We start from the raw sequence: 24,359 nt of genomic DNA, 5'->3' as shown, positions 1-24,359 counted from the left end.
GAGCTCACAGAGAGCTGCCTGCCTCTGCCTCCCTAGTGCTGGGATAAAACGCATGTGCCTCTACCACCTAGCAAGCACACGTAAACTCTCCCACTTAGTTGTATCTCAAATCCCTTTTTACCTTTTAGAGATAGGATCTAAATTACCCAGATTGGCCTTGAATTTTTCCGTAGCTCAGACTGACCTTGGTATCATCCTCCCATCTCCACCTCTCTGGTGCTGGGATTAAAGATGAGTTCTCATGTCTGACCCAATCCATACTTTTTTTTTTTTTTTTTTTTGGTTTTTCGAGACAGGGTTTCTCTGTGTAGCTTTGTGCCTTTCCTGGGACTCACTTGGTAGCCCAGGCTGGGCTCGAACTCACAGAGATCGCCTGGCTCTGCCTCCCGAGTGCTGGGATTAAAGGCATGCACCACCACCGCCCGGCCCAATCCATACTTTTTAATGAATGTAAATGATGATTGGGTATGTGTGTGTAGCTTTTAGAAAACAAATCTCAGAAAATGTCTGGATAATTCAGCCAAAATTGTGGTTTCTTCTCAATAAAAGATTAAAGTTGCCAGGCAGTGGTGAGGTACATCTCTAATCCCAAATGTTGGGGAGCAGAGGCAGGCGCATCTTTATGAGTTTGAGGCCAGCTTGGTCTATGAAGTGGGTTCCAGGACAGCCAGGGATACACAGAGAAACCCTGTCTCAAAAAAAAAAAAAAAAAAAAAGAAAGAAAGAAATAAAAAGGATAAAGAGTTCTGTGTTTTAACTTAGTCAAGCTGATCTCTGAGTTCAAGGCCAGCCTGGTCTACAGAGTGAGTTCCAGGACAGCCAGGGCTACACAGAGATGTCAAACATATTTTTAATAACAATATCAGAAAAGACAGACTCTAAAAGACAGAAGTCTTGGATCAAATCAAACTTACTATCTAAAATTCCCTGAGATTATTAAGGCGCTAATAATGTACGTTTACGACCCTGCTCCTGAGACTGGAGCAAAGGTCCTGGCTGGTGCCCAGGACCACGGTTTAGGAGTTGAGTATTGCCGACTATAAAGTCCATGTACCTGCTGTCTTGAGGGCGCAGGGCATGGAAGCGCCCGGGAGCAGCTCAGAAGCGCTAGAGCGCCGCCCTGGTGGCCGCCCATTCCCGCAGCATTTGCTCCTGGCCCCGCCCTCCAACCCAGGAGCCCCCGCGGCCGCCAGCCCGCATGAGAGTCCAAATGAGCATGCGCAGGAGAAAAGCACCGCCGCCATTGGCCGTCGGGGAGGAGCGCATTGATGACGCCACGAGGAAAACAGGAAGTGAGCCGTCAGGGAGCCGGCCTGGGGCGCGTAGTCTCGCCTTCTCGGCCGGGGAATGAATGGGTTCTGGCGGTTCGCTGGTGAGGCTGGACTCGGGCGCTGAGGCGTGAGCGGCGGGGCCAGCATCGCGTCATGGAGGACGACGCGCCGGTGATCTACGGCCTGGAGTTCCAGGTGGGCGTGGAGGAGGCCGAGGGCCGGTGCCGCCGGTGCCCGACCCGCACCTGCGAGCGTGCTCACACTGATTCCCAGGATTCTGGCCTTCGCGGGCAGGGTTTCGGGAGAAGGGACCCGCTCGGAGTGTGGCCGAGTGAGGCCTAGGGCCGGCTTGGACCGCAGAGGGTGAGCGGCCCTCGGCCCCGCAGGAGTCTCAATCACACTCGCGCTACTGGCGTCTTGAGGAGCAATTTTTGAGCATTGACGTGTGCGTTGGATACTTGCTCAATCCAAGACCGACGAGGAGGGGCTTCAGGGGGGAAAAAGTGCTGGGTGGGTGTTAGGAAACCTTCTGCTCACTCAGGTTGGAAACGTACTTGCTTATTTTTCGTCTGAACTTTTTTTTTTCTCTCCCAGTAGCTGTTGAATTCTACTTGTTTACCTCCCTCTCCCCACCCTCACTTTGATCTTATTCGTGATGTGTGCAGTTTGGGTTACTGATTCGAATGAGTAGTGGGATGGGGTTTCCATCTCCCGGTTTATCTCAGGGGAGGCTTGTCTATGGACTGATGATTTGTAAATGAGGTGCATAGCCCCAGCAGTTAGTGTAAGCCTCTAGGCTCAAAGTTTGCAGGCAAGCCTGACGTAATTGAGACAGTGCACACACACGTTCAATGAACTGTGTTCAGATTGCTCCGTGTACTACTAACAGTCTCTAAGTCTAGGAATGCCTGATGTATGAGTAAAGGAATTGTGGAAGAGGTGGGGGGTGGGGGGGGCAGATTGACTTAAAATGTGCACTAAGCGACACACGTTAAATCACAAAGCCAGTTGCACAGGAATTTCATGCTACGGAGGAGCTGAGTGGTTAGCACTGTTGGGAGGAGTCAGGGAATGCTACTGGGCCTGTGCTTGAGTCAGCCTGCTGCTTCCTGAGGAGGCCTTGTGCTTGAGAGCGTCGTCCATAGATGTGTTTTCAGAGGTTTTTTTTCTTTCTCTCTCTCTCTCTCCCTTCCTTCCTTCCTTCCTTCCTTCCTTCCTTCCTTCCTTCCTTCCTTCCTTCCTTCCTTTCTTTCTAGATTCGTTTGTTTTAATTGTATACATGTGAGTGTTTCCCCTGCATGCATGTATGTGCCCCGCATGTGTGCCTGGTGTTCAGGGAGGTCAGAAAGAGGGCATTAGATTCCTTGGAATCGGAGTTACAGATGGTCATGAGCCACCTGATACGGGTACTGGATTCTCTCCATGAGCAGCAAGCTCTTAGCTGCTGAGCTGTCTTTCCAGCACATTATTTACCTTCACGTCTTTGATTAGTTATGCTAACAGCTTTCTAGATGTTGGGTAATCCCTAAATTCTTGGACAAGTTTCCCATGCTAGATCCAGCTTATATAGTGAAAGTTCTCCAGAAGTTTCTTGCTCTTCTCAGCATGTGATTTTGGCGGTTGAGCTTTGTTCAGGTGGTAGGGTGGCTTCATCTGACCTGGGAGTTCCTATGCTTCAGGCTGTGGAACAGGCAGGCAGCGTGGTACTACCTGCCCCTGGTTTCTCCCTCTCACATACATCATCGTGGTGTAGTAGTTCCTGGTAAGAGCAATTCAGACTTCTTATTTATTTATTTATTTTTACTTTTCTTTCTTTCTTTAAAATTTACTTATTTTTATTTTCTGTGTATCCGTGTTTTGACTGCATATATGCCTATGCACTGTGTGTGTGCCAGTACTCACAGAGGCCAGAAGAGGTCCAGATACTTTGGAACTGGAGTTATGGATAGTTGTGAACTTCCATGTAGGTGCTAGGAATTGAACCTGACTTCTCTGCAAAAAGCTGCTAGTATTGTTTTTGTTTGTTTTGTTTTTTTGAGACAGGGTTTCTCTGTGTAGCTTTGGAACCTTTCCTGGCAGTCACTCTGTAGCCCAGACTGGCCTTGAACTCACAGAGATCCGCCTGCCTCTGCCTCCCGAGTGCTGGGATTCAAGGTGTGTGCCACCACCGCCCAGCACAGCTAGTATTCTTAACCCCTGAGCTATATCTCCAGATCTTCTCTCTCTCTCTCTCTCTCTCTCTCTCTCTCTCTCTCTCTCTCTCTCTTTGAGATAAGTTTTGGTAACATATTTTTCTGGTGGAATCTATTCATTATTCAGTTCACTAATGTCTTAGCTTGCCTCTTCCCGCCCCCCAGTTTCTCTGTGTAGCTCTAGCTTTGGCAGTTACTTCTGTAGACCAGGCTGGCTTTGAACTCAGAGATCCACCTGTCTCTGCCCCCTGAGTGCTGGGACCAAGGGCATGCACCACCACTGCCCAGCTTAGCTTGCTTTTCTATTGCTATGATAAACACCATGACCAAAAGCAACTTTGGGAGGAAAGGTTTATTTCATCTCATAGGTCCATTATGAAGGGAGGAAAGGGCAGGAACTTAAGGCAGGGATGTGGAGGTAGGTACTGAAACAGAGACCATGGAGTAGTGCTGCCTACTGCCTTACTCTCAGGTTCATAGTCAGTTACCTTTCCTGGATCTCCCAGGACCACCTACCCAAGGGTGGCACTGCCCACACCAATAGTTAATTAAGAAAATGCTCCACATATTTGCCTACCAGCCAATCTGATGGAGACACTTTGGCAGTTGAAGTTCCTCTTCCTGGATGACGCTAGCTTGTGACAAACTGATCAAAAACTGATCAGGACATCAAATAACTACATCGTGCCTACTGTGTGCCAGGCCTTTTGAGTCGCTGGATCACAGTAGAGTGGGAAACAGACAAGTTATAGCTCTTGTGCATTCCATCCATCCATGCCCAGGGCAGAGGTGTTTCTGTACACAGAGTTCAGGATTCAGTTGGTCAGTTGTTTTTTGTGGGGCTCGGATGGAACTTGAGACCTCCTGCATGGTAATTCAGTGCTCTACCACTGAGCCATGGCTTGTTTAAAAACTCATCAGGTAGCTGTTTAATATATGTATTTTTATTTTTTTCTTCTTTCTTTCCCTTCTCTGTTCCTTCAGTTTTCTGTTCTCCTGGTGCCTTGGTGAGGAGGCTGTTTATGCAGGGAGTCTGCTAACTGTAGAAGGCTAGCCTGGTCCTGTTCTCTGGCTAGAGCACAGCCTTTCTTCACTGCTTTCCTTTCTATTAGCATTACTCTTTGAAGGCCACTGCTTTTAGATGCATTGACTGTCTGCTGTGTAGTTAGTCATGTATTTCACACTTTAGGAAGCAGCCAGGTAAGATGCTAAGTTTCCCAAGGGAGTGCTGTAAATTCCTAATTTCCTGGTGATTGTTTTCTGCCATTTTCTGGACCCTTCAGCCTTTCCAGTTCCTGTTATTTGTTTGGCTTACTTCATGGAGACCACAGACTAGAAATCTCATTAAAAATATACCAAAGCCTTTCGGTATGAGGACAACGGAACACATGGACTTACGAAAGGTGTCTGACATTCTAACTGCAGCTACTGATGCCACCTGTTTCACTGTAAGAACTCTAGAGACAGCCAGACACTCTCCACTTCTCCAGTCCTTGACTTAGTGGAACCTGTTAGATTATATTTCTGACCAGACCAAATTGCTAGTGCAGGTCACTTAATTTGGTTAACTTCCTCCTTAGGTGATGGCATTTAATTCTCCTTTCTGCCTAATGTTGAACTGGAGGGTGATTTTGCTACTGTGGTCTGTGCCAGTGTTTTTGACACTTAATACTCTATACCAGTTTTTCTTCTGGTCTTGTAAAGGCTTTGTCCTCTCTCTGTTAATGGAAAGTCCAGGCCTTGCACTCTATTCGTAGCTAATTGGAAGAAATTAATGTAGAGCAAGCGCTCTGATACCAGAATGGCTAGAATAAAATGACCTTAGTAATTCTGTTTAACAAATAACCACTCCTAAAAATGGGAAGGTCTCAGTTTAAACTTTTGTGAGACTTTTACAGACACATTTTAGATTTGTTTGTGAGAATGATTTCCCTTATCTGTTTTTCTAGAAACAAAACAAAACAACAAAAACACAACCATGTATTGTATGAGATTGAAAAAGATACCTCTTTTTCAATGGTCAGTATGCCATTCTCTAGGTCAGTATGCCATTTTGAATTCTAGCAGCTTGCTCTCTGAGCACTGTTCTCTGTCACTTTCCCCATACCTTTCCAAGGCTCCATAAGGAGCATGCACAGGGTGATGTGTGTCCCTGCCTAGCATCTTCATCCAGGAATGTGTGCATTCTGGATTGCGTTTCTTTTTTAGATGGCTGCTAATGCAGGGCACTTAATTTTGATTTTCTTCTTTTGTAAAACCAAGACATTTAATCTTGTTTTCTACCTAATCTTGAGCCAGAGGGTGATTTTGTTAAATGTCTACCTTTTGCTGTGGTCTTTGCCAGTGTCTTTGATCCTTAATCCCACACCAGTTTGTCTTTCACTATTTTTAGCTGTTTGTCTTCTCTCTCTTGATGAGTCCAGGCCTTGAACCTCTTGGACACTTCCACAGCACCTATAGAGCAAGAGACACATGCATGTTAGCCTTTCACAATTTACTTGAAATACAAAAAAGACTTTAAAAAATATTTATTTATTTTATTTTATGTTTATAAGTATTTGCCTGCAGGTAATCTGTGTACCATGTGCCCATGGAAGTCAGAAGAAGAATTGGAGTTACAGGTGTTTGTGAGCCACCATGGAGGTGCAGGGAATTGAACCAGGTCCTCTGCAAGAGCAGTCAGTGTTCTTAACCACTGAGCCATCTCTCCAACCCTCAAAAAAGACTTTTAATGTGAAATAGTCATTCCTTCTCAGTTGGATCCTCTCCCTGGTCCTATTTTTGATCATCTGTGTATCATCTTGTGACCCCAGGTTGCATTTGAAGGTCTTTGCATATGAATCTAAAGGTGGAGCCCCTCACCTATTTTCTTCCCACCAGGGTGGGCCTGGGTCCTTGGTAACTGCTTTCTTCCTTCCAAAAGTCAGTGTGATCTAAGTTGGGTCTTTAAGGCACATAGAGTTCAGAGGTTCTGAGGTGTTACTGATAGTCCCCAGTTTTTGGTACATGTCTGTGCAGGTTTCTAGATCCACAAAGGATGATCAGTTTCACAAACTGGTTTAAGGATGTTCAAACCCTCCATCCAAGTGTGCAGAGGGGAGGCAGGAGTGATCATGTTTCCTTAGCCTGCTTTGCATGGTGAGTGGACACCTTCTCCACGTGTCATAGAGTGTATACCACCCTGGAAGGGTAGGTCCTCCATTTGATTGAAGCACACCATCAGCTGACTTTCATGCTGCTGTCCCTGGGGAAAGGTGAGGACATAGAGGTAGTGTGGTTGGGTCTTCTGAAATCTAAAATTTGTACTAATCATGAAAACAGTATAAGTGGTGTAGACTAGATGGTCAAGACAGCTGTTAAACTCTTTCTTTTACTGATTTTCAAAGAAAAGAAAGAAGAAAAAAGTACATAAATAAATAGTAAAATGCAGGAAGCTCAGCTGTGACAGGAAGGAAGGAAGCTCTAGTCGGGGAGTGGCTATGTGCAGCAGGGACAGAAGTTTAGAGGCTTCCACTAATCCCTAGGAGGGAAGCCCCATAAAGGCCTCACTCTGCTAAAATCAGCTCACTGGGAGATCTTTGTCACTTTGGATGGCTCCCTTGCCTTTTCCTGCATCCAGAGCTACCCACACTCCTGGGCACATGACTGCTTCCTCCATCTTTAGAGCCAGCACAGCTGCCCGAGTGAGTCCTTGCAGTTGCCCAAGTCTTTCTTAAGCTACTGTCAGTGTTCCTGGAGGCTCATCATGCTGAAAGCCCAGCGTCTGAGGGAGGAGTGTTGAGGATAAAGAACATAAAAGGAGAAGACGTAGCTTTGTTCACAAATCAGCATCTCTCTTCCAGAAGGATCATGGGTGGGAATGATAACGGCAGTGACTAAGGAATGGAGGAACATTCATGTCTCTTCTGAGAATGGTGGGGATCTCCCAACATTCTCAGAATAGGTGCCCCCTCTCTTCCCTCTTTCCATGGTCTGGAATTTCCAGTCATGGCTGGTTAAACATCTTTAGCTTTGAAGAAGGAGAGAGACTTAAGTCTAGGTCAAGTAAGCCTTATATTACAGTTCTAGACAAACTATTTGTCAGTGACCAATGTTCCTATGCAGAGCATAATAGGGTCTAACCTAAAGATGAGGCCGCCAAGGAGACCGACACCAAACCCATGCCCTGCTCTAGTCACTCATGGAATGCCGCACACTAAGTGAAGAATAACTTCTCGGTAAAAGTGGCCCAGGGAACTTGTAACCCCACACAGCAGAGGTATTATCAATGGCAAACTAATAATGTGTGGCTTAGCTGTGTGGCCTCCAGATTGGCTGATTCCTTCCCCCCCCCTTGATTTCTGAGGGAGGGTTTCGTTATATAGCCCAGGCTAGCCTTGAACTCATGACCCCTGTGCCTGGGATCATGGGCATGCAGTGCTGCATGTAAGTAGGAGCAAATGAAACTAGAGGATTGATTGAAGTTCCTCTCTGTAACTCCATCTCTGACGCTGCTTTGTTTCCAAGTGTCTGTGACTGCATCCACAAGAGCGTTCCTGGTTTCCAGTACCAGCAGGATTAACATCCTGGACATTCTCCCCTTCGCCAGTCCTTGACTTAGTGGAAGCTGCACAGTCCCTTCTCTGTGTGTGTGGACACAGTCATAGATCTGGGAATCAGGACGCAGACATTCACTGGGCCATTATTGTGCCTGCTATAGCAGGAAGTAAAGTGTAAGTTACAGGGCCTCGGCCTGGGTCCTGGGAGTGATTGGACTGAAAGAGCTGAGCCAGTTTACAAGCTGGAAGCACCGGAGTTGGGCAGTCTTTTTTTCTCAAGCGTGAACGCTGTAATCGTAGTTACCACAGTTTATGCTCTCCCCAGTTTCCTAGACTTCACCCCCATGAAGGCTGGCAGCTTCTGAGCTTGGTGGCGGCTGGTAGCTTAGTTGGATCCTGGAGCTGGAGGTGGCTTCACCTGCAAAGGCACTTTGCCCAAGCCTGTTGCACTCTCCAGGGACAACCTGCAGCCCCAGTTGCTCATCTGGGGTATGTGGTATAAAGCCTAGCTGCTTGCTTAAGCTCTAAAGTGCCATCCAGCCCAGGGCTCTCCACATGGCAGATGTCTGTGACAAATGCCAGAGCTCCACTTTTCCTGTTGAACACATCTTAGAATGTTAGGACCTGTCTCCTAGGGAATGGGCCATTTGAACTTCCTGCCCTTTTCCATTTTCTTTTGTTTTTGCCCATATGTTTTTTGTCTTCCTGTGAAATGACTCAGTTTTGATTAAAGGTTAGGTTTCTATATAATCACTTTGAATATTCTCTTCCTGTGAAGGACTTAGTGCAGGCAGGTTTCCCCAGCCTGGGAGCAGTGGTCTGCTCAGTCTGTCAGACCAAGGGTTGAGAGCATGTGCCAGCCGCACTGGTTACATTTCTGCTCCCCCTCTCTGAATTACTGTGTGCTGAGAGCTGTGCTGGCTTCTTTGTGGTGGGCTCTGCCCTGTGCATGTTTGCATCCTACGCCTCCTACCCTGGCACAACTCTCCTCAGACTTAAACCTGCAGGTGTAATGGAACCAGATCCTGGGCTTCTTCACAGACTCTGAGGCCTTGAGGCAGACTGTATTTTGCATAGCTTTTCTAGTTCTCTTCAGGGAAGTTGACTTAAACTACCTGCATTGCATTTCTGTAGTGTTGTTTTGATGAAGTGTAATTTGTTGAACCAATCTATTTATTGCTGACATGGTGGTTTTATTACACAACTTAACTATTGCTGTGTAAATAATTTGTATCTTTATTGCTTAGATTAGTGCCCACTTAGAGTTATTTCATGTACAGATTTGGAGTGCAATTGTGTTAGGAGTGTGCAGTTGCCTCTAGTCACTGCTGATTTATCCTTCATCACAGCAGATGAGATGAGCCGACTTTTCTGTGTCTATTAAGCCTAACTTCATAAATGTGTATGTGTTTCCCTCCTCCTCAGGCACGTGCTCTAACACCTCAAACTGCGGAAACAGATGCCATTCGCTTCTTGGTTGGGACGCAGTCTCTTAAATATGATAATCAGGTAACTATTTTTGACAAATGTATACATGTTAATTACTAAGCTTATTCTTAGTTTCATATCCATTTTGCTCTTGATTTTTTAAGCAACACTTAAAAAAATTTAATGCCACACAAACAAAATTTTCATTAGATTTAAGTATGTATTTCCAAGCTATGACTATTATCCAACTGTATAATCATTGAGTACAATAAATAGTCTGTTTAGTGTTTCTTTTTGTGTGTGTATGATGTATGTACATGTGCATAGATGCATGTGAATGTGGAGGTTAGAGGCTGACTTTGGGTATCTTCTCCAATTGTATTTTCTCTGTGTGTGTGTGTCTTTCTCTGTCTCTGTCAGTCTGTCTGTCTGTCTCTGGGTAAGTAACAGTTAGACATCTTGCTCTGTAGCCTGGCTGGCCTGGAACTGTGTAGATCAAGCTGGTCTCAGACTGCAGAAGACTTGTCTGCCTCTGCTTCTGTGTGTGCCACCATGCCAGGCAGGACCTGACATGTTGAGATGGGGATGCTCACTCAATCTAGAGCTCACTGATTTGGCTAAATTCATGAGCTCCAGAAATCTGTCTCCACTTCTCTATTGCGAGGATCATAGGTTCATGCCACCGTGCCTGACTTTTATGTGGGTACTGGCAATCCAAACTCAGGTCCTCATGACCAGCAGCAAGCAGTTTAACGACTATGTCATCTCCTTTAGCCCTGCTTAGTTGCTTTTGTAGTTTGGTTTGGTTTTATGGTCACATAGATTTTTACTGTGTAAATGATCAAGAAGCAGTCTGGGGAACATGATCACTGGTCATTTCTAGCTGCTCCTCATACTGTGTGTAGCTAAGCCTGGAACAGGTCATGCTCCCATCTCAACAAGGAGAAACAGTTGGCTGGTGTGGACAATGCAGTGGACACATAGGGGATCTGGATTCAGTTTGTGGCTTAGTACTAACTGTCTGACCTTTAACAAATGGATTGACTTTGCTGAACTTCATCTTCCTCTAAAAATGGAAATAAACATACCTGCTTTATGGACCTCACAGAGAGACCATGAATATCATGAAAATGTACATTGTCCTTGACATTGGGAAAAGAAAAGTAAAGCCATGTTAGTCCTGTAGAAGGCCTCTACCCAGTTAGTATTTTCACACAGGAGATGGCATTAACAGCTGTTGATGAATACCTGTGTGGGATAGGCATGGTGAAATTGTTACTCTTGAGGACTGCTGAGGAGTTTAAAAATGGCAGTCATTTCTAGATAGAGCTGTGTAAGTGAACATTTCTGTTATCTAACCTGCAATTTCAGTATCCATAACCTAGAAAAAGCTTTGTATATGAACAACATTAACGTCAACAGTATTCAGAAAAAGTGAGAAGTGATCAGAATATGAAAATGTACGAATGTTAGGTTGGATAGTAACAAAACTGTTATTTAGAGCGACAGACTCGTCCTTACCTGGGACACTCTCAGCTGAATAGTGTTCATTCTCTCTGCTCATTTAAGATTCCCAGCTTCTCAATGGACATGGTGAGTCATGGCTATAAAACCGAGGCAGGAGGATCATTTGTTCAAGGCCAGCCTGGGCTACATAGGAAGAATATTAAGATTCTATCTTCATGAGGGGATGGGGCAGGATCAAGAGCAAAGCTATCAAAAGTTTTCATGGAAATGTGTGTTTGAGGGGCTAAAGAGATTGGCTCAGTGGTTAAGAGCACATACTGCTCTTGCAGAGGACCTGAGTTCAGTTTCTAGCACTTCAGTCAGGAACAACTGCCTGTAGCTCTAGCCTAGGGATATCTAATACCCTCTTTTGGCCTCTTCGTGCTCTGTGCTCACTTGCACAAACCTGTACTCAGACACGACACATACATATAATTAAAAAATAAGGGGCTGAAAAAAATACCTTGAAAATGCTTTTAATGGTGTGTGTTTGGGGAGATGTGGAGAGGTGGCTTTGAAAATTTGTTTAATGGTGGAGGGGATGTGGAGAGATGGCTCAGAGGTCTAGAGCACTGGCTACTCTTCCACAGGCCCTGGGTTTGGTTCCTAGCAGCCACATGGTGGTTTACAACCATTGGTAACTACTTCCAGGGAATCTGATGCTCTCTTCTGGCTGCTTTGGGCGCTAGAAACACATGCAGTATGCAGATAAACATTCAGGAAAAACAGCCATACATATAAAATAAAGTTTATTTAGAAGAGATGTGTGTTTGTGGTCTCTGAATACACCATAAAAAGGGTATGTGGAAACTTAGAGTGCCCTGCTCAGGGTTTCTTAGCCTTCCTCTCTCCCAGCTGTGTCATGTGACATCCTCCCCTTCCTTTTCCCCTGGCTCGGAAGCAGCTGTGGACTCTGCTGTCACCTGTTCTCTGGGACATGTGCCTTCAGTGTAGGGCTTCTGCTGTAGGATTCTGCTTGGCTCTTTCCTGTGTCTGTTCTTCCCCAGTTTTACCCCTCTCTACTGGGGTATGCACTGGGCATTTTCTGAGGACTAAGGATCTTTTAATGCCCGTCACCTTGTTACTAAGCAGTTGTCACAGATGACTTTATGTTAAGGAAGGTTAGACACCTTGGGAACAATTTTTTAAGTTTTTTAGGTTTAGTTTTAATTATATGTATATGTGTATGCATCTGTGTGGGGGTATGTGCCTACAAGTGCAGGAGCCCAAGAAGGCCAGAGGAGCCCTGGTCCTCTGCAAAAGCAGTACGCCCTCTTAATGGCTGAGCTATCTTTCCAGCTCCCATGGTTATTTCTAAGACAAAAAGTGCATTTGTTTATTTTACAAGGAAATCCAATGATGTCCTAGATTTTGTATGGCATTTGTTATATTTGTAGGCAATCAAATTAGATTCTTTTTTTTTTTTCCCTAAAGAAATGATAATATCTGGGGCTCTTGTGCCTGGAGCTCCAGTTCTGTGGTTTTTGCCACAGTGGATCCCATGGGCTTGTAGGTCTGGATGTCAGAGAGATCTGGCTAAAAACCCATGGCCAGTTTGCCTGCTAGAGGGTGATGCCAACACTCCACAACTTTCCATAGACCTTATGTTACCTTGCCCTGAAATTGTGCTACAGCCCTCGGTTGGTGGTGTGTTGTGGTTCAGTGGAACATGAAGGGTGTGCTTCTGTTGGAAAATCCATCCAGGAGATGTCAGGACTCTGTGAGCACCCCCGGGGTTGGCTGCTGGTTACTCTTCCTGGAACTGTGTACGTGGAGCAGGCTGTACATGTGAGTCAGTATTAGGAGAGACAGAGACCAAGCAGCCAGTCCCCTGCCATGCTTCCCTTGATTGTTGCCTCTGTGAGTCATGCTCTTCAGTGTCTGAGAACTCTGGTCTCATCTGACATATTGATTATGCCCCTATAATTTCTTTTCAAAATGCTGAACTTGAGGTTGGAGGGATGGCCCAACAATAGGAGCACTGGCTGCTCTTGCAGAGAACCCAGGTTTGATTCCCAGCATCCACAAGAGGGCTCATACCATCCGTAACTCCAGGCCTGGGGCATCAGATGCCATCTCCTGGCCGCCACAGACACTGCATGCATGTGGTATACAGAAGGATATGGAGACAAAATATTCATACGCACAAAATAAAAATAAAGGTTAAAAAGTGCTATACTTAGTTTTTTCTGAGTTTTAGATTTACATATAAATGAGGTGATAAAGAGACAGCTGGTGGTATTTAGTAACCTGGTTGGGTCAATTATCTCCCTGGCCTTCATTTCATGGATGTGGCTTCCTGGTGCAATAGAATATTCATCTTATTCATTGCTTTGAAAGACACATCACAGGCTTAGGGGGTCTGGGATTTAGTGTGATTCTCTGTGCTGCCAAGCCTCTTTGGGGTTCATGTCCTGGGGTGGAAGACTCAAGGATATTAACATATGTAGGGAGTCACACCATTGGCCTAATGAGCATTGGGGAAAGTGTGACATATTTAATTATGTTGCCATTTCTTATATATGTTCACAGCCTAAGGATGGACACTGGTTTTAGCTAAACGGATTTAGAAATCCAATTCTGTAAATTTTCAAATGTTGAAGAAAGAACCCAGAAGGCCTTAGTGACTCACTTAAGATAACACAGCCAGGAAATGACAGAATTGAGGCCAGAACCCAGGTTCCCTGCCTCATGTGGTAGAGGGAAACAGACTGTAGTGTTTTTAGTGTCACAGACTTTAATTGGCCTGCCCTGTCCAGCTTTAGCCCAGGAGGGCTATCTGTCATTGTCACTGAGCTGTGAGTGGAGAGCTGGGTGTAGTCATGGGGCTTCAGGCAAGGAAAGCTAGTGAGTGGCTGGAGGAGACATTGTTCAGCTAGGACACTTCCATGGAATACTGGGAAAGGCAGCAGCTGGTGTGTGAGGATCCCCATGTGCACCACCCTAGAGGCTCTTTAAGTGGGTAGCTTTTGATGGGTGTGGGTGTGGGTACATGCACCTGGGTGTACCTGGGAGGGCAGTGGTGGATGTCGGGTATCCTCCTTAATCACTCTTCTTTTTGAGTCAGGATCTCCTTCTGTACTTAGCCCACTCCTCCATAGGCCAGTTGTGAGCTGTGGGGTTCCTGTCTCCACCCCACTATGTGGGGCTGCAGATGCCTGCAGTCACACCTGGCTTTCTGGGGATCTGAACTAAGGTCCTCAGGCTTGTCTGGCAAGCACTTCCCTTGCCAAGCCATCTTCCCACCTCTGTTTTTATTTATTTATTGTGTGTGGGAAGTCAGATAATAACTCACGGGAGTCAAATCTTTCCTTTCCCCATTTAGGCTTCAGGGATGAAATTCAGGCCATCAGTTGTGGTGGGGAGTGCCTTTACTCTGTGAGCCATCTTGTGGGACCCTGCTTTTAACTTTTTTTTTGACAGAATCTCACCATATAGCACTGTCTGGCCTAGAGCTTGCTATGTCAGGGTGGCTTTGAACTCACAGAGACCCACCTGCCCCTACCTCCCAAGTGCTGAGGATTAAAGGCATGTGCCACCATTCATGGCTGAAAAAATTTTTTTTAAATTGCATTTTGGGGGCTGGAGAGATGGCTCAGCAGTTAAGAGCACCGGCTGCTCTTCCAGAGGTCCTGAGTTCAAATCCCAGCAACCACATGGTGGCTCACAACCATCTGTAATGAGATCTGGTGCCCTCTTCTGGCCTGCAGGCAGAACACTGTATACATAATAAATAATAAATCTTTAAATTGCATTTTGTTTATTTTGAGTGCATTGATGTGAGAGAGGCACACATGTCACCCACTTTTTTTTTCCCCCTCTGATAAAGGGTTTCTCTATGTAGCCCTGGCTGTCCTGGAACTGCCTCTGCCTCCCCAGTGCTGGGATTAAAGGCGTGCGTGACCACTCACTTTTGATTCATTGTTCTGTCCAGTGTCCTAGCCCTTAGCAGCCCTACCACTCCTGGTCTCTTTTACCTTAGATTTGCCTCATCTGCTTTTGAACTGAGCTTGAGGACAGGGAGAAACTCGCAGACACTCCTGCTGTCTCCCACAGGGAAGGGACGGGACCTGTGTGTGCTGGGTTTGTGCCATGCTGCTCAGCATTGCATGTGGCTGGCACCAGCCGTCTTAGGCCACTGCTGGGATTGAATTTCACACTGGTGAGCGCAGAGCGACTCTTGAAGAGGATGGGGTCATTTTTGCACTAAACACTGCAGATGAGGAAGAATTATGGGTAAGCAAGAGGCCTTCTGAAGCCACACCACATCAACACGCTGTTAGCCATTGTGTAAACACTTTCGTATTAAATGTTTGTTTTGATAGCAAGAGTCACATGTATTAGTCATTAGAAAAACCATTAAAAATGCAAAGCACAGAGAGTTAAAGGCAAAGACTGTGGCTCCCACCTCCAGAGCAATTCCTTTAATTTCTTCTCAGTTGTAGACATGTGTGCTTTTTAAAACAAAAATGGGTGTTTTAGTTGTGTAGTTCTTTTTATGTTCCTGTCTTCTTGAATCTATATTATGGACATCTTTCCACACTGCTAAAAGTCTACCAGGTACTAAATAACTTCATGTGGTTCTACCATAGCCAGCTATGGGAAGGCATCTGAACTCGTCCTGGGCATCAAGGTGGCCTTGACTCTTTCATTACAGTAATCGGTGCCAATGGGGAGCTTTCCTGGAAGAAATCTGTGCAGATCTGTGCATTTCCTTAGTCTATGTATATTTTTAAAAATACGTGTTTTCTACTGGCTTGAGTACTGATCAGAGAGATTGAGTGTGAAAATCATTACATTTCCTCTAATTTTTTTTTCCAGAAAAGCATGGAGATGGTGTAGTTAACCTTCTTACTCAGAGACCTAAATTTAACAGTGTTGTAATTAATAGTATATAACCATGGGTGCTAATATGTTGGCCTCATTTTTAAAAAGAAACAAAAAATGTACTAAAATACAGTCCCATCCCACTCCAGTCTGTAGCTTGAGTTTTCTTGCCTGGCCCAGAGTCAGGACAAATCTCTGTCACCCACCAGTCCCACAGCCATCAGACCTAACCAAGTAAACACAGAGACTTATATTGGTTACAAACTGTATGGCCGTGGCAGGCTTCTTGCTAACTGTTCTTACAGCTTAAATTAATCCATTTCCATTAATCTATACTTTGCCACATGGCTCGTGGCTTACCGGTATCTTCATATGCTGTTTCTCATCATGGAGGCTGGCAGTGTCTCTCTCACTCAGCCTTCCACTTCCCAGCTTTATTCTCCTCCTTGTCCCGCCTATACTTCCTGCCTGGCCACTGACCAGTCAGTGATTTATTTATTGACTAATCAGAGCAACACATTTGCCATACAGAACATCCTCAGAGACCTAAATTTAACAGTGTTGTAATTAATAGTATATAACCATGGGTGCTAATATGTTGGCCTCATTTTTAAAAAGAAACAAAAAATGTACTAAAATACAGTCCCATCCCACTCCAGTCACTGCTGCCTTGAGTCTAGTCTTGTCTATCACAGAGGGACCAGGCCTAGTTCACCTGGTTCCCACTGGGCAGCAGATCCCACGATCACCCTCAGACCAGCAGCCCCACAGTTATTCTCAGATCCCACTGGGCAGCAGCCCCCACGGTCACTCTGGACCTCACTGGACAGCAGTTCATTGCCACTTCCCATCCTCCCTGCAGCCACAGAGCAGGTCTGAGAAACGGAGAGGTTGATATAGCATGCCCTCGTCCCTGAGCCACTTGAGAGCAGAGTTTTAGCTCCTTTGGTTTTAGACTGGAGAAGACCAGCTGGCAGCAATATGCAGCTTGGCATTGTGGAAGCACTCTGTGAGGACTTGCTGCTCTTCCCTGGGGAAGGGGCTGAGTGAGAATTAAACTTCATGGGTGTGTACTGTTCAAAGTATAGCTGTCACAGAGTCTGCATGTGGTTCCTTATAATCACAGTGCTTATTAAGGTGCCAAGGAAAGCATTTGAGATGCTGATTGTCTTTTTCTTGTATTTATAGATCCACATCATAGATTTTGATGATGAAAATAACATTATAAATAAAAATGTCCTCCTCCATCAAGCGGGTGAGATCTGGCACATCAGTGCCAGCCCAGCGGATAAAGGCGTGCTGGCCACCTGCTACAACAAAAGTAAGTGCCATGCTTATTATTCTGTGTGTGTTTTACCTGGAGGTGTCACGTGAGAGTGAATTTATATTGATAATGGGTGATTTAGAAGTTGTGACCATTCACCTAGGTGCTGCCCTTACACACTGTGACACTTGGAATAGATGTTTGTGGTTCAGGGTCAGTCACGGTTCCAGGAGCACTGGAGGGTCCTGAAAGGTGGACTCGGTCTGGTGTGATCCACAAGAGCCCAAGCATGACAGCCTCCTTCCCACTGCCTGATGTTGGGAATAATGGGTGTCCTCAGCTGTCATCCGGCTCTCTCTGACAGCAGTGGTGCTGTCTGTGTGCACATTGGAGTGTGTATCCATGTGCCTGGCAGGCCGCTGTCTGTGTGCACATTCGAGTGTGTATCCATGTGCCTGGCAGGTCTCCTGTGGCCAGCCTAGTGCTCTAGTCTCTGGGACCTTTGACACAGACAGTGAGCCGACCTCACTTCTCCCTCAGTTCTCTTTCTCTGTCTTTGTGAAGACTTTCCTGATGCTGGTTTCAGGGGAAACCCTCATCTTATGCCATCACTTTCTGTTGGGTGTCTACCAGGAAGCCTTCTTCAAGGACCTTCTGATTGGACTCTGCCTCCATAGTATGCTCCATGCTCACTTCTTTCTGTCTTAACGTCAAGCCGTCCTGTCTTTATTTTACAATATATAGTCTCTTATTCAGGGCAAAAAACAGAAGTTTGCTGAAAGGTCTTTTCCTCCCATAATCCATTGGACCCAACCTGATAGGTATTTCTTGTATAGCCCAAGCTCATCTTGAATTCTTAACCTTTCTGCCTCAACTTTCCGTATCCTTGGGTTACATTGTGTGCTGACCCACCCAGTGCTCACCACCATGCCTGGTGTTCCCCATATCCTTCATTTCCTTCTTTCCTTCTTTCCTTCTTTCTTTCTTTCTTTCTTTCTTTCTTTCTTTCTTTCTTTCTTTCTTTCTTTCTTTCTTTCTTTTTCTTTCTTCCTTCCTTCCTTCCTTCCTTCCTTCCTTCCTTCCTTCCTTCCTTCCTTCCTTCCTGTCGTCTTTTTTGTTTTTTTTGAGACAGAGTTTCTCTGTGTAGTTCTTGTCCTGTAATTCACTTTGTAGACTAGGCTGGCCTCAAACTCACTGAGATCTTCCTGCCTCTGCCTCCCAAGTACTGGGATTAAAGGCATGTGCCACCACTGCCCACATAGCCTTCATTTCTTACTTCTAGCTTTTTACATGGTGTTAGTCCTTTTGTTGGAAAGGCATTCACACTGTATTTCCCTGTCTTAGTTACTGTTCTATTGCTGTGAAGAAACACCATGACCAAGACAATTTATTTAAAAGCAAACAAACATTTAATTGGGAATGTGTTTACAGTTTCAGAGGATGAGTCCATGACCATCATGTTGGGGAGCATGGTGGTAGGCAGGCAGGAAAGTAAGGCACAGGAGCAGTAGCTGAGAACATACTCTGATGCTATTGTCAGCATAGCCCCTCAGGCACAGTTCCGTTCCCTCTAGCTGGTGGTATGGGCACCAGGTAACCTGGCTGACCCACATGCTGTGCACAGTGGTTGCCAGGTATGGTGACTATGGGCATTCTGTTCAGAAAAGGATGGAAGGCAGTCAGGGGCTGGGGTCAATGGTGGTTTTTAAGGACTCATTGGATATCTCTCTGGAGGTCTCAGGGCTGGGGTGTCCATATCTTGTTTCCACCCTGTGGTCATGCTTCCTCCCAGGTGCAGTGTTCTCCATAGACTCACCATCCTCCATAGACTCTGTGTGTCCTCCATAGACTCTGTGTGTCCTCCATAGACTCTGTGTGTCCTCCATAGACTCTGTGTGTCCTCCATAGACTCTGTGTGTCCTCCATAGACTCTGTGTGTCCTCCATAGACTCTGTGTCCTCCATAGACTCTGTGTCCTCCATAGACTCTGTGTCCTCCATAGACTCTGTGTGTCCTCCATAGACTCTGTGTGTCCTCCATAGACTCTGTGTCCTCCATAGACTCTGTGTCCTCCATAGACTCTGTGTCTTCCATAGACTCTGTGTCCTCCATAGACTCTGTGTCCTCCATAGACTCTGTGTGTCCTCCATAGACTCTGTGTGTCCTCCATAGACTCTGTGTCCTCCATAGACTCTGTGTGTCCTCCATAGACTCTGTGTGTCCTCCATAGACTCTGTGTCCTCCATAGACTCTGTGTCCTCCATAGACTCTGTGTCCTCCATAGACTCTGTGTGTCCTCCATAGACTCTCTGTGTCCTCCATAGACTCACTGTGTGTCCTCCATAGACTCTCTGTGTCCTCCATAGACTCTGTGTGTCCTCCATGGACTCTGTGTCCTCCATAGACTCTGTGTCCTCCATAGACTCTGTGTCCTCCATAGACTCTGTGTGTCCTCCATAGACTCTGTGTCCTCCATAGACTCTGTGTCCTCCATAGACTCTGTGTGTCCTCCATAGACTCTCTGTGTCCTCCATAGACTCTGTGTGTCCTCCATAGACTCTGTGTCCTCCATAGACTCTGTGTGTCCTCCATAGACTCTGTGTGTCCTCCATAGACTCTGTGTCCTCCATAGACTCTGTGTGTCCTCCATAGACTCCTGTCCTCCATAAACTCGCTGTCCTTCTGGCCATACCATCCTCCCTGGGATGATGTCCTGAGGTTAACCTGTTTACATTTTGGTGTGTACAGCTGAACTTTCCAGTCATCATTGTTGTTCGCCCCTCTAAACAGCTTTTCCTCAATTTGCATCTCTCCTCTTGCGTTTCTACCGGTCTCCTCTGTTGACTTCCCTCTTGGAGGGGCCAGCTTCACACTGCAGGCAAGGAGTAGGCAGCCTTGCAGTTTCTTCTGCCTGCATGTGAGCTCCTCACTTCCTGCTGGGCCTTGCTGCTTGTTGAATGTTTACCATTTTTTTTATATCCATTTTTTAATTAATTTCTTTCCTAGCCTGATTACAGTTTCTCCTCCCTCCCTCCCCTCCTTACAATCTCTTCCCCTGTCCTCTCCTCTTTCCTCCATCCACTTCTTCCCTTTTCTCTTCAGAAAAGTGCTGGTCTCCCATGTATATCCGTCAGCCATGGCATATCAAGATGTAGTAAGACTAGATAGGTACCTTCTCTCCCATTAAGGCTGTACGAGGCATCCCAGTAGGAAGAAAGGGTCCTTAAAGCAGGTAACAGAGTCAAAGACAGCCCCTGCTCCCTCTGTTAGGAGTCCACAAAGAGACCAAGCTACACAGCTGTAACACATGTGCAGAGGGCCTAGGTCAGTCCCACACAAGTTCTTTGGTTGGCCCTATGTTCAGTTCGGTCTCTGTGAGCTCCTGTGAGCCCAGGTTAGTTGATTGTGTGTGTTTTCTTGTGGTGTTCTTGGCCCCTTTGGCTCCCATAATCTTTCTTTCCCCTCTTTCACAGGTTCCCTGAGGGCCAACTAATGTTTGACTGTTGATCTCTGCATCTGTTTCCATCAGTTGCTGGGTGAAGCCTCTCTAATAATAACTGGGCTAGGCATGACCTCTGAGTATAGCAGAATGTCATTAGGAATCATTTCACTGCCTTTTTCTTCTTTTTTGTCAGTTGTGTTTAGTTCTATCCTAGGTCTCTGGGGTGTCCAGCCTCTGGGTCCTGGCCCTCCAGACAGTGTTGGGGTGGGCTCCCTCTCATAGTATGGGTCTCAAGCTGAACCAGTCATTGGTTGGCTATTCCCATAATTTTTGTGCCATTTTTGTTTCAGAATATCTTGTAGGCAGGGCAAATTGTAGGTCAGAGTTTATGTGCCTGGTTTGGGGTCCCAGTCTTTCCACAGGAGATGACTGGTTCAGGCTCTGTATCCCCCATTGCCCAGAGTCTTAGCTATTAGATAGATTCCTGGGAGTTTCCTTTGTGCTAGGTTTCTAGCTCATCCCAGAGATGCTCCTGATTCTAGTTGTCTTTCCCAGTACTCTCTCCCTCCATCCTTCCCCAACCTGATCCCTCATTTTTCCTTGTACCCACCTCCCCATCCAGACCTTTCCCCGTGTCCACCTGTGATGTCTGTTCTGATTCCTCTTCACAGTGAGATTCACTGTAAAGAAAAGGACAACCGTGCTACAATCCACAGACCCAAAGAAGCTAAGTAACAAGGAAGGCTCAAGGGGGAACACATGAACCTCCATTTCTTTTTAATTTTCTTTCTCAAGTCTCCAACCTCTTCCCACTGCTGGGATCTGGAGCAGCTGCCCACTGTAGGGGTTTGCTACCACAGTACCCACTGCACAGTTTCATGCATTCTGACCCTAGGGTCCAGAGGTATATACCGATGGCTTAGCGGATATTCTGCTGAGTCTCATACCAAGTGTTAGGTGGGACTGGATTTGGAGTCTTGCTGTGATCCCTGGTTGTGGGTAGAATTAAGTTTCTAGGGCTTGTGGGTCTGAATATCAGGTTTTCTTGGCTTTGCACTTGCGTCTTGCCAGCTCCTCAGGCTGTATGGGGCTGAAGTGACCGGAGCTGCTCACCTGGCAGTGGTCAGCAGCAGCCGTGGCAGCGACAGAGTGGTAGGAGAGGAAGCCTTCGTCCTGGCTTTTTTCGTGGCTGCCATGTGCATCAGTTCCTTCCAGTTACCCTGAATCTTTTCAAGTCAGGACCTTTTCCCCACTAGATGTTGAAGGCAGCCTGGCCCACCATTCAGGATTTTCCTGTCTGTTACCCTCTCGAGGAAGGAGGCAATTTGACAGTATTCAAGTCAGAATCCCAGGAACCCTGTTTGCAGATTCGGTCTTCAGGAAGCCCTGGTTTCCAGAAGGCTGAGCTCTTTCTTCTCAGTGCAGCAGGAGCGGGTTGACTAGAGCTCCTTAGCTCTTTGCTCTCTGAAGCCATGCTTTGTGTTGTGCCTAATCTACTCGAATGATCTGTGGTGACAGTCCCCATCGTGGGGCCAAGTACCCAACACTTCTCTCCTGATGCCTCCAGAAAGTCTTTGCTTTATAGAGCACAGCTCTGCCACATGTGCCTGAATACAGATAGGGAGAAGAGAGAACTACCTTATTTTGCAAGTGAATACTTGTGCCTTTTTTTTTCTTTTTTGCATGCAGATTGCCCATGAACTACTAGGTTTCCATGCTTCTGTAAATTAAATAGGAATTCAATTGAAACCACTACATACTGGGATTAGAATGTGTTGCTCAAGGTGTCCCCTTTATGCAGATCTTCCTATGAGGAGCAGAGTTTTCCTTCCCCAGCAGTCTTTCCTTGGCTGGTTGTAGACTTTTTGTTATTGATCATTTGTTAGTGTGTGTTTGTAGAGAAGCCCACCCCTTGTGGGAGGGGTAGCACCATTCAGTCAAGGCCTGAGGCATTCAAGATGTGTCTCAGAGTGCACAGCCCACTGGGTACTGCCCACAGATATGGGAAGTAGACTGATGGGTGGAGACCAGCAGGCTTTGGGGGACCATTTTCTTTCAATTTGTGTCCTCAGGCCAGTGGTGGTACCCCCCTTTCATATGTGTGTTAAATTCTTAGTGGATCTTACTGAGAGGATGGGAGAGAGAACCATGGGAAGAGGGCTTCTAAGAAGAGATTTAGACGTGGAACTCACTTAGAGATGTGTGCTCTTCTGTGGGCATCATGGTGTGGTCAGTACTGTAAACAACAGTGCTCAGGTTGTATCTTAATTGGGGTGTGCAGACTCTCCAGTTACTGGAAGTCTGAGAATGGTGGAACTCTGATGGATTTATTCAAGATTTATTTTATCTTTATGTGTTCATGTGTGTGTCTGTGAATATCTGCTACATGTGTGTGGGTGTCCTCAGAGATTAGAAGAGGACATTGGATCCTCTGGAGCTGAAGTTACATGCAATTATGAACTACCAAGGTAGGTGCTGGGAATCGAACTCCAGTCTTCTGAAAGAGTAGCATGTGTTCTTAACTGCTGAGCCATCTCTCCAGCCCCAACTATCTTGCTTTAATAGCATTTTTATTTTTAGGAATTAGAGTGTATTGTGTGTGTTCATACTGTCCCTGTGTGTGTGGTGGGTAGTATGTGTGTGTTCTTTTGACACATGTACTGTGTGTGTGTTCGTTCGTGTTCTACCTTGACTGACATCATCCTTGCTGTTACTCATGTAGCAGTAGAGAGCACCATTGGCCTGGCTCTGTGACCTTGCCTGTGACCCATCACAGGGTCCCTTCCATCACGTGTTCTGGTGAACCCATCTTTACTGCTGCTCTGAATGGCCACACGTCATTCCTGAAACCTTTTCTTGTGACCTTTCTCAAAATGTGCTCTGAGTCTCAGGCCTTGCCTAGAAGACATGTCTCAGACTTGGATTGACTCCTGGCATCTGTGTATCATGGGGTGGGCACAGGGTCTGTAGAGAATTTAGTTCCTGCCTCCTAAACCACAGGGATTCACAGATGGGTCCTCAGGGCTAGGAGACCAGTAGGACTTGGGATGCTTAGAATATGGTGGGTGACTGGCCAGCACCTGGAGTGGGGTGTACCCCCACCCTCTAGGTCACCATGTGCACACCTTACTCATGTAGCTTTCTGTGATGGTAGCAGGAACTTCTAAAATGTAGGTACAGGACTCGGGGGAGCTGCAGAGTGGGAGCCAGATCCACAGGGTAGATGTGGTATTCTTTCTCTAGTGTCAACTGTATTGATTTTAAGCAATGAAAGGATTATTTATAGTGTAAAATGAATTTGGATATGTTAGCAAGCAGAGTGCGGAATTCACAGGAGTCTCATGAATAAAACTCCAGACTACTGAGGACCCCTCAGATCTGCTATGCAAACACTTAACAGTTTGTAAAGGACACAGCCCTGTTGGACGCCATGTTCTTCCTTTCTGTTGGTGAGCTCCAGAGAACGGGAACAGCTGCTCTGTTCTGGATAGGATGGGGGAGGGTGGGGGCCTCACAGGTGTGAACAGGAAGATTTGCTATGAGACTATACTTCCTTGGGCCTCCCCAGGTCTGGGAGTTCCAGTTCCCTTGCATATCAGGGTGCCAGAGTCGTCATAAGAGTGCTCCTCCCTCAGGGCCTGCCTCTGTGGGCCTCGCTAGTGGGACAATCCCGTTTGGCCTCCTGGAGCAGGCATAGTAACAGCTGGCTGACAGAATCTGCCCCAGTGTCTGGGTGCTCTGAGGACCACATGTGACCAGGTGTCCAGGGCTTTGAACCCACAAGGTCTTCTGGTGGAGCAGACTCATCTACCAGAGACAAGGGTGTGCTGATGGAGGTGATTCTCATCTATGGAATCATAAGATGAGCTGGCTTTTGTTGCTAGTAACAGT

The 24,359-nt window shown here is 46.2% G+C and overlaps 1 protein-coding gene across 1 annotated transcript in view; it reads left to right on the top strand.

The window, feature by feature from the left end:
* The first annotated feature begins 1,275 nt into the window (after positions 1 to 1,275).
* The window catches only part of Eipr1 (EARP complex and GARP complex interacting protein 1), a 109,437-nt gene continuing 86,353 nt past the window's right edge, over positions 1,276 to 24,359 (top strand). Inside the window, exons 1-3 of the mRNA XM_052745762.1 lie at positions 1,276 to 1,466; positions 9,427 to 9,510; positions 16,951 to 17,083. Of these exons, the coding sequence (XP_052601722.1) occupies positions 1,425 to 1,466; positions 9,427 to 9,510; positions 16,951 to 17,083 (259 nt within the window). The 5' untranslated portion in view covers positions 1,276 to 1,424. The remainder of the gene's footprint in view (positions 1,467 to 9,426; positions 9,511 to 16,950; positions 17,084 to 24,359) is intronic.

This window comes from Peromyscus californicus, unplaced genomic scaffold (genome assembly GCF_007827085.1).
Source record: "Peromyscus californicus insignis strain IS unplaced genomic scaffold, ASM782708v3 Scaffold_1__1_contigs__length_55948999, whole genome shotgun sequence".
NCBI classification, from domain to species: domain Eukaryota; kingdom Metazoa; phylum Chordata; class Mammalia; order Rodentia; family Cricetidae; genus Peromyscus; species Peromyscus californicus.
This window is presented reverse-complemented; position numbering and strand designations above follow the sequence as displayed.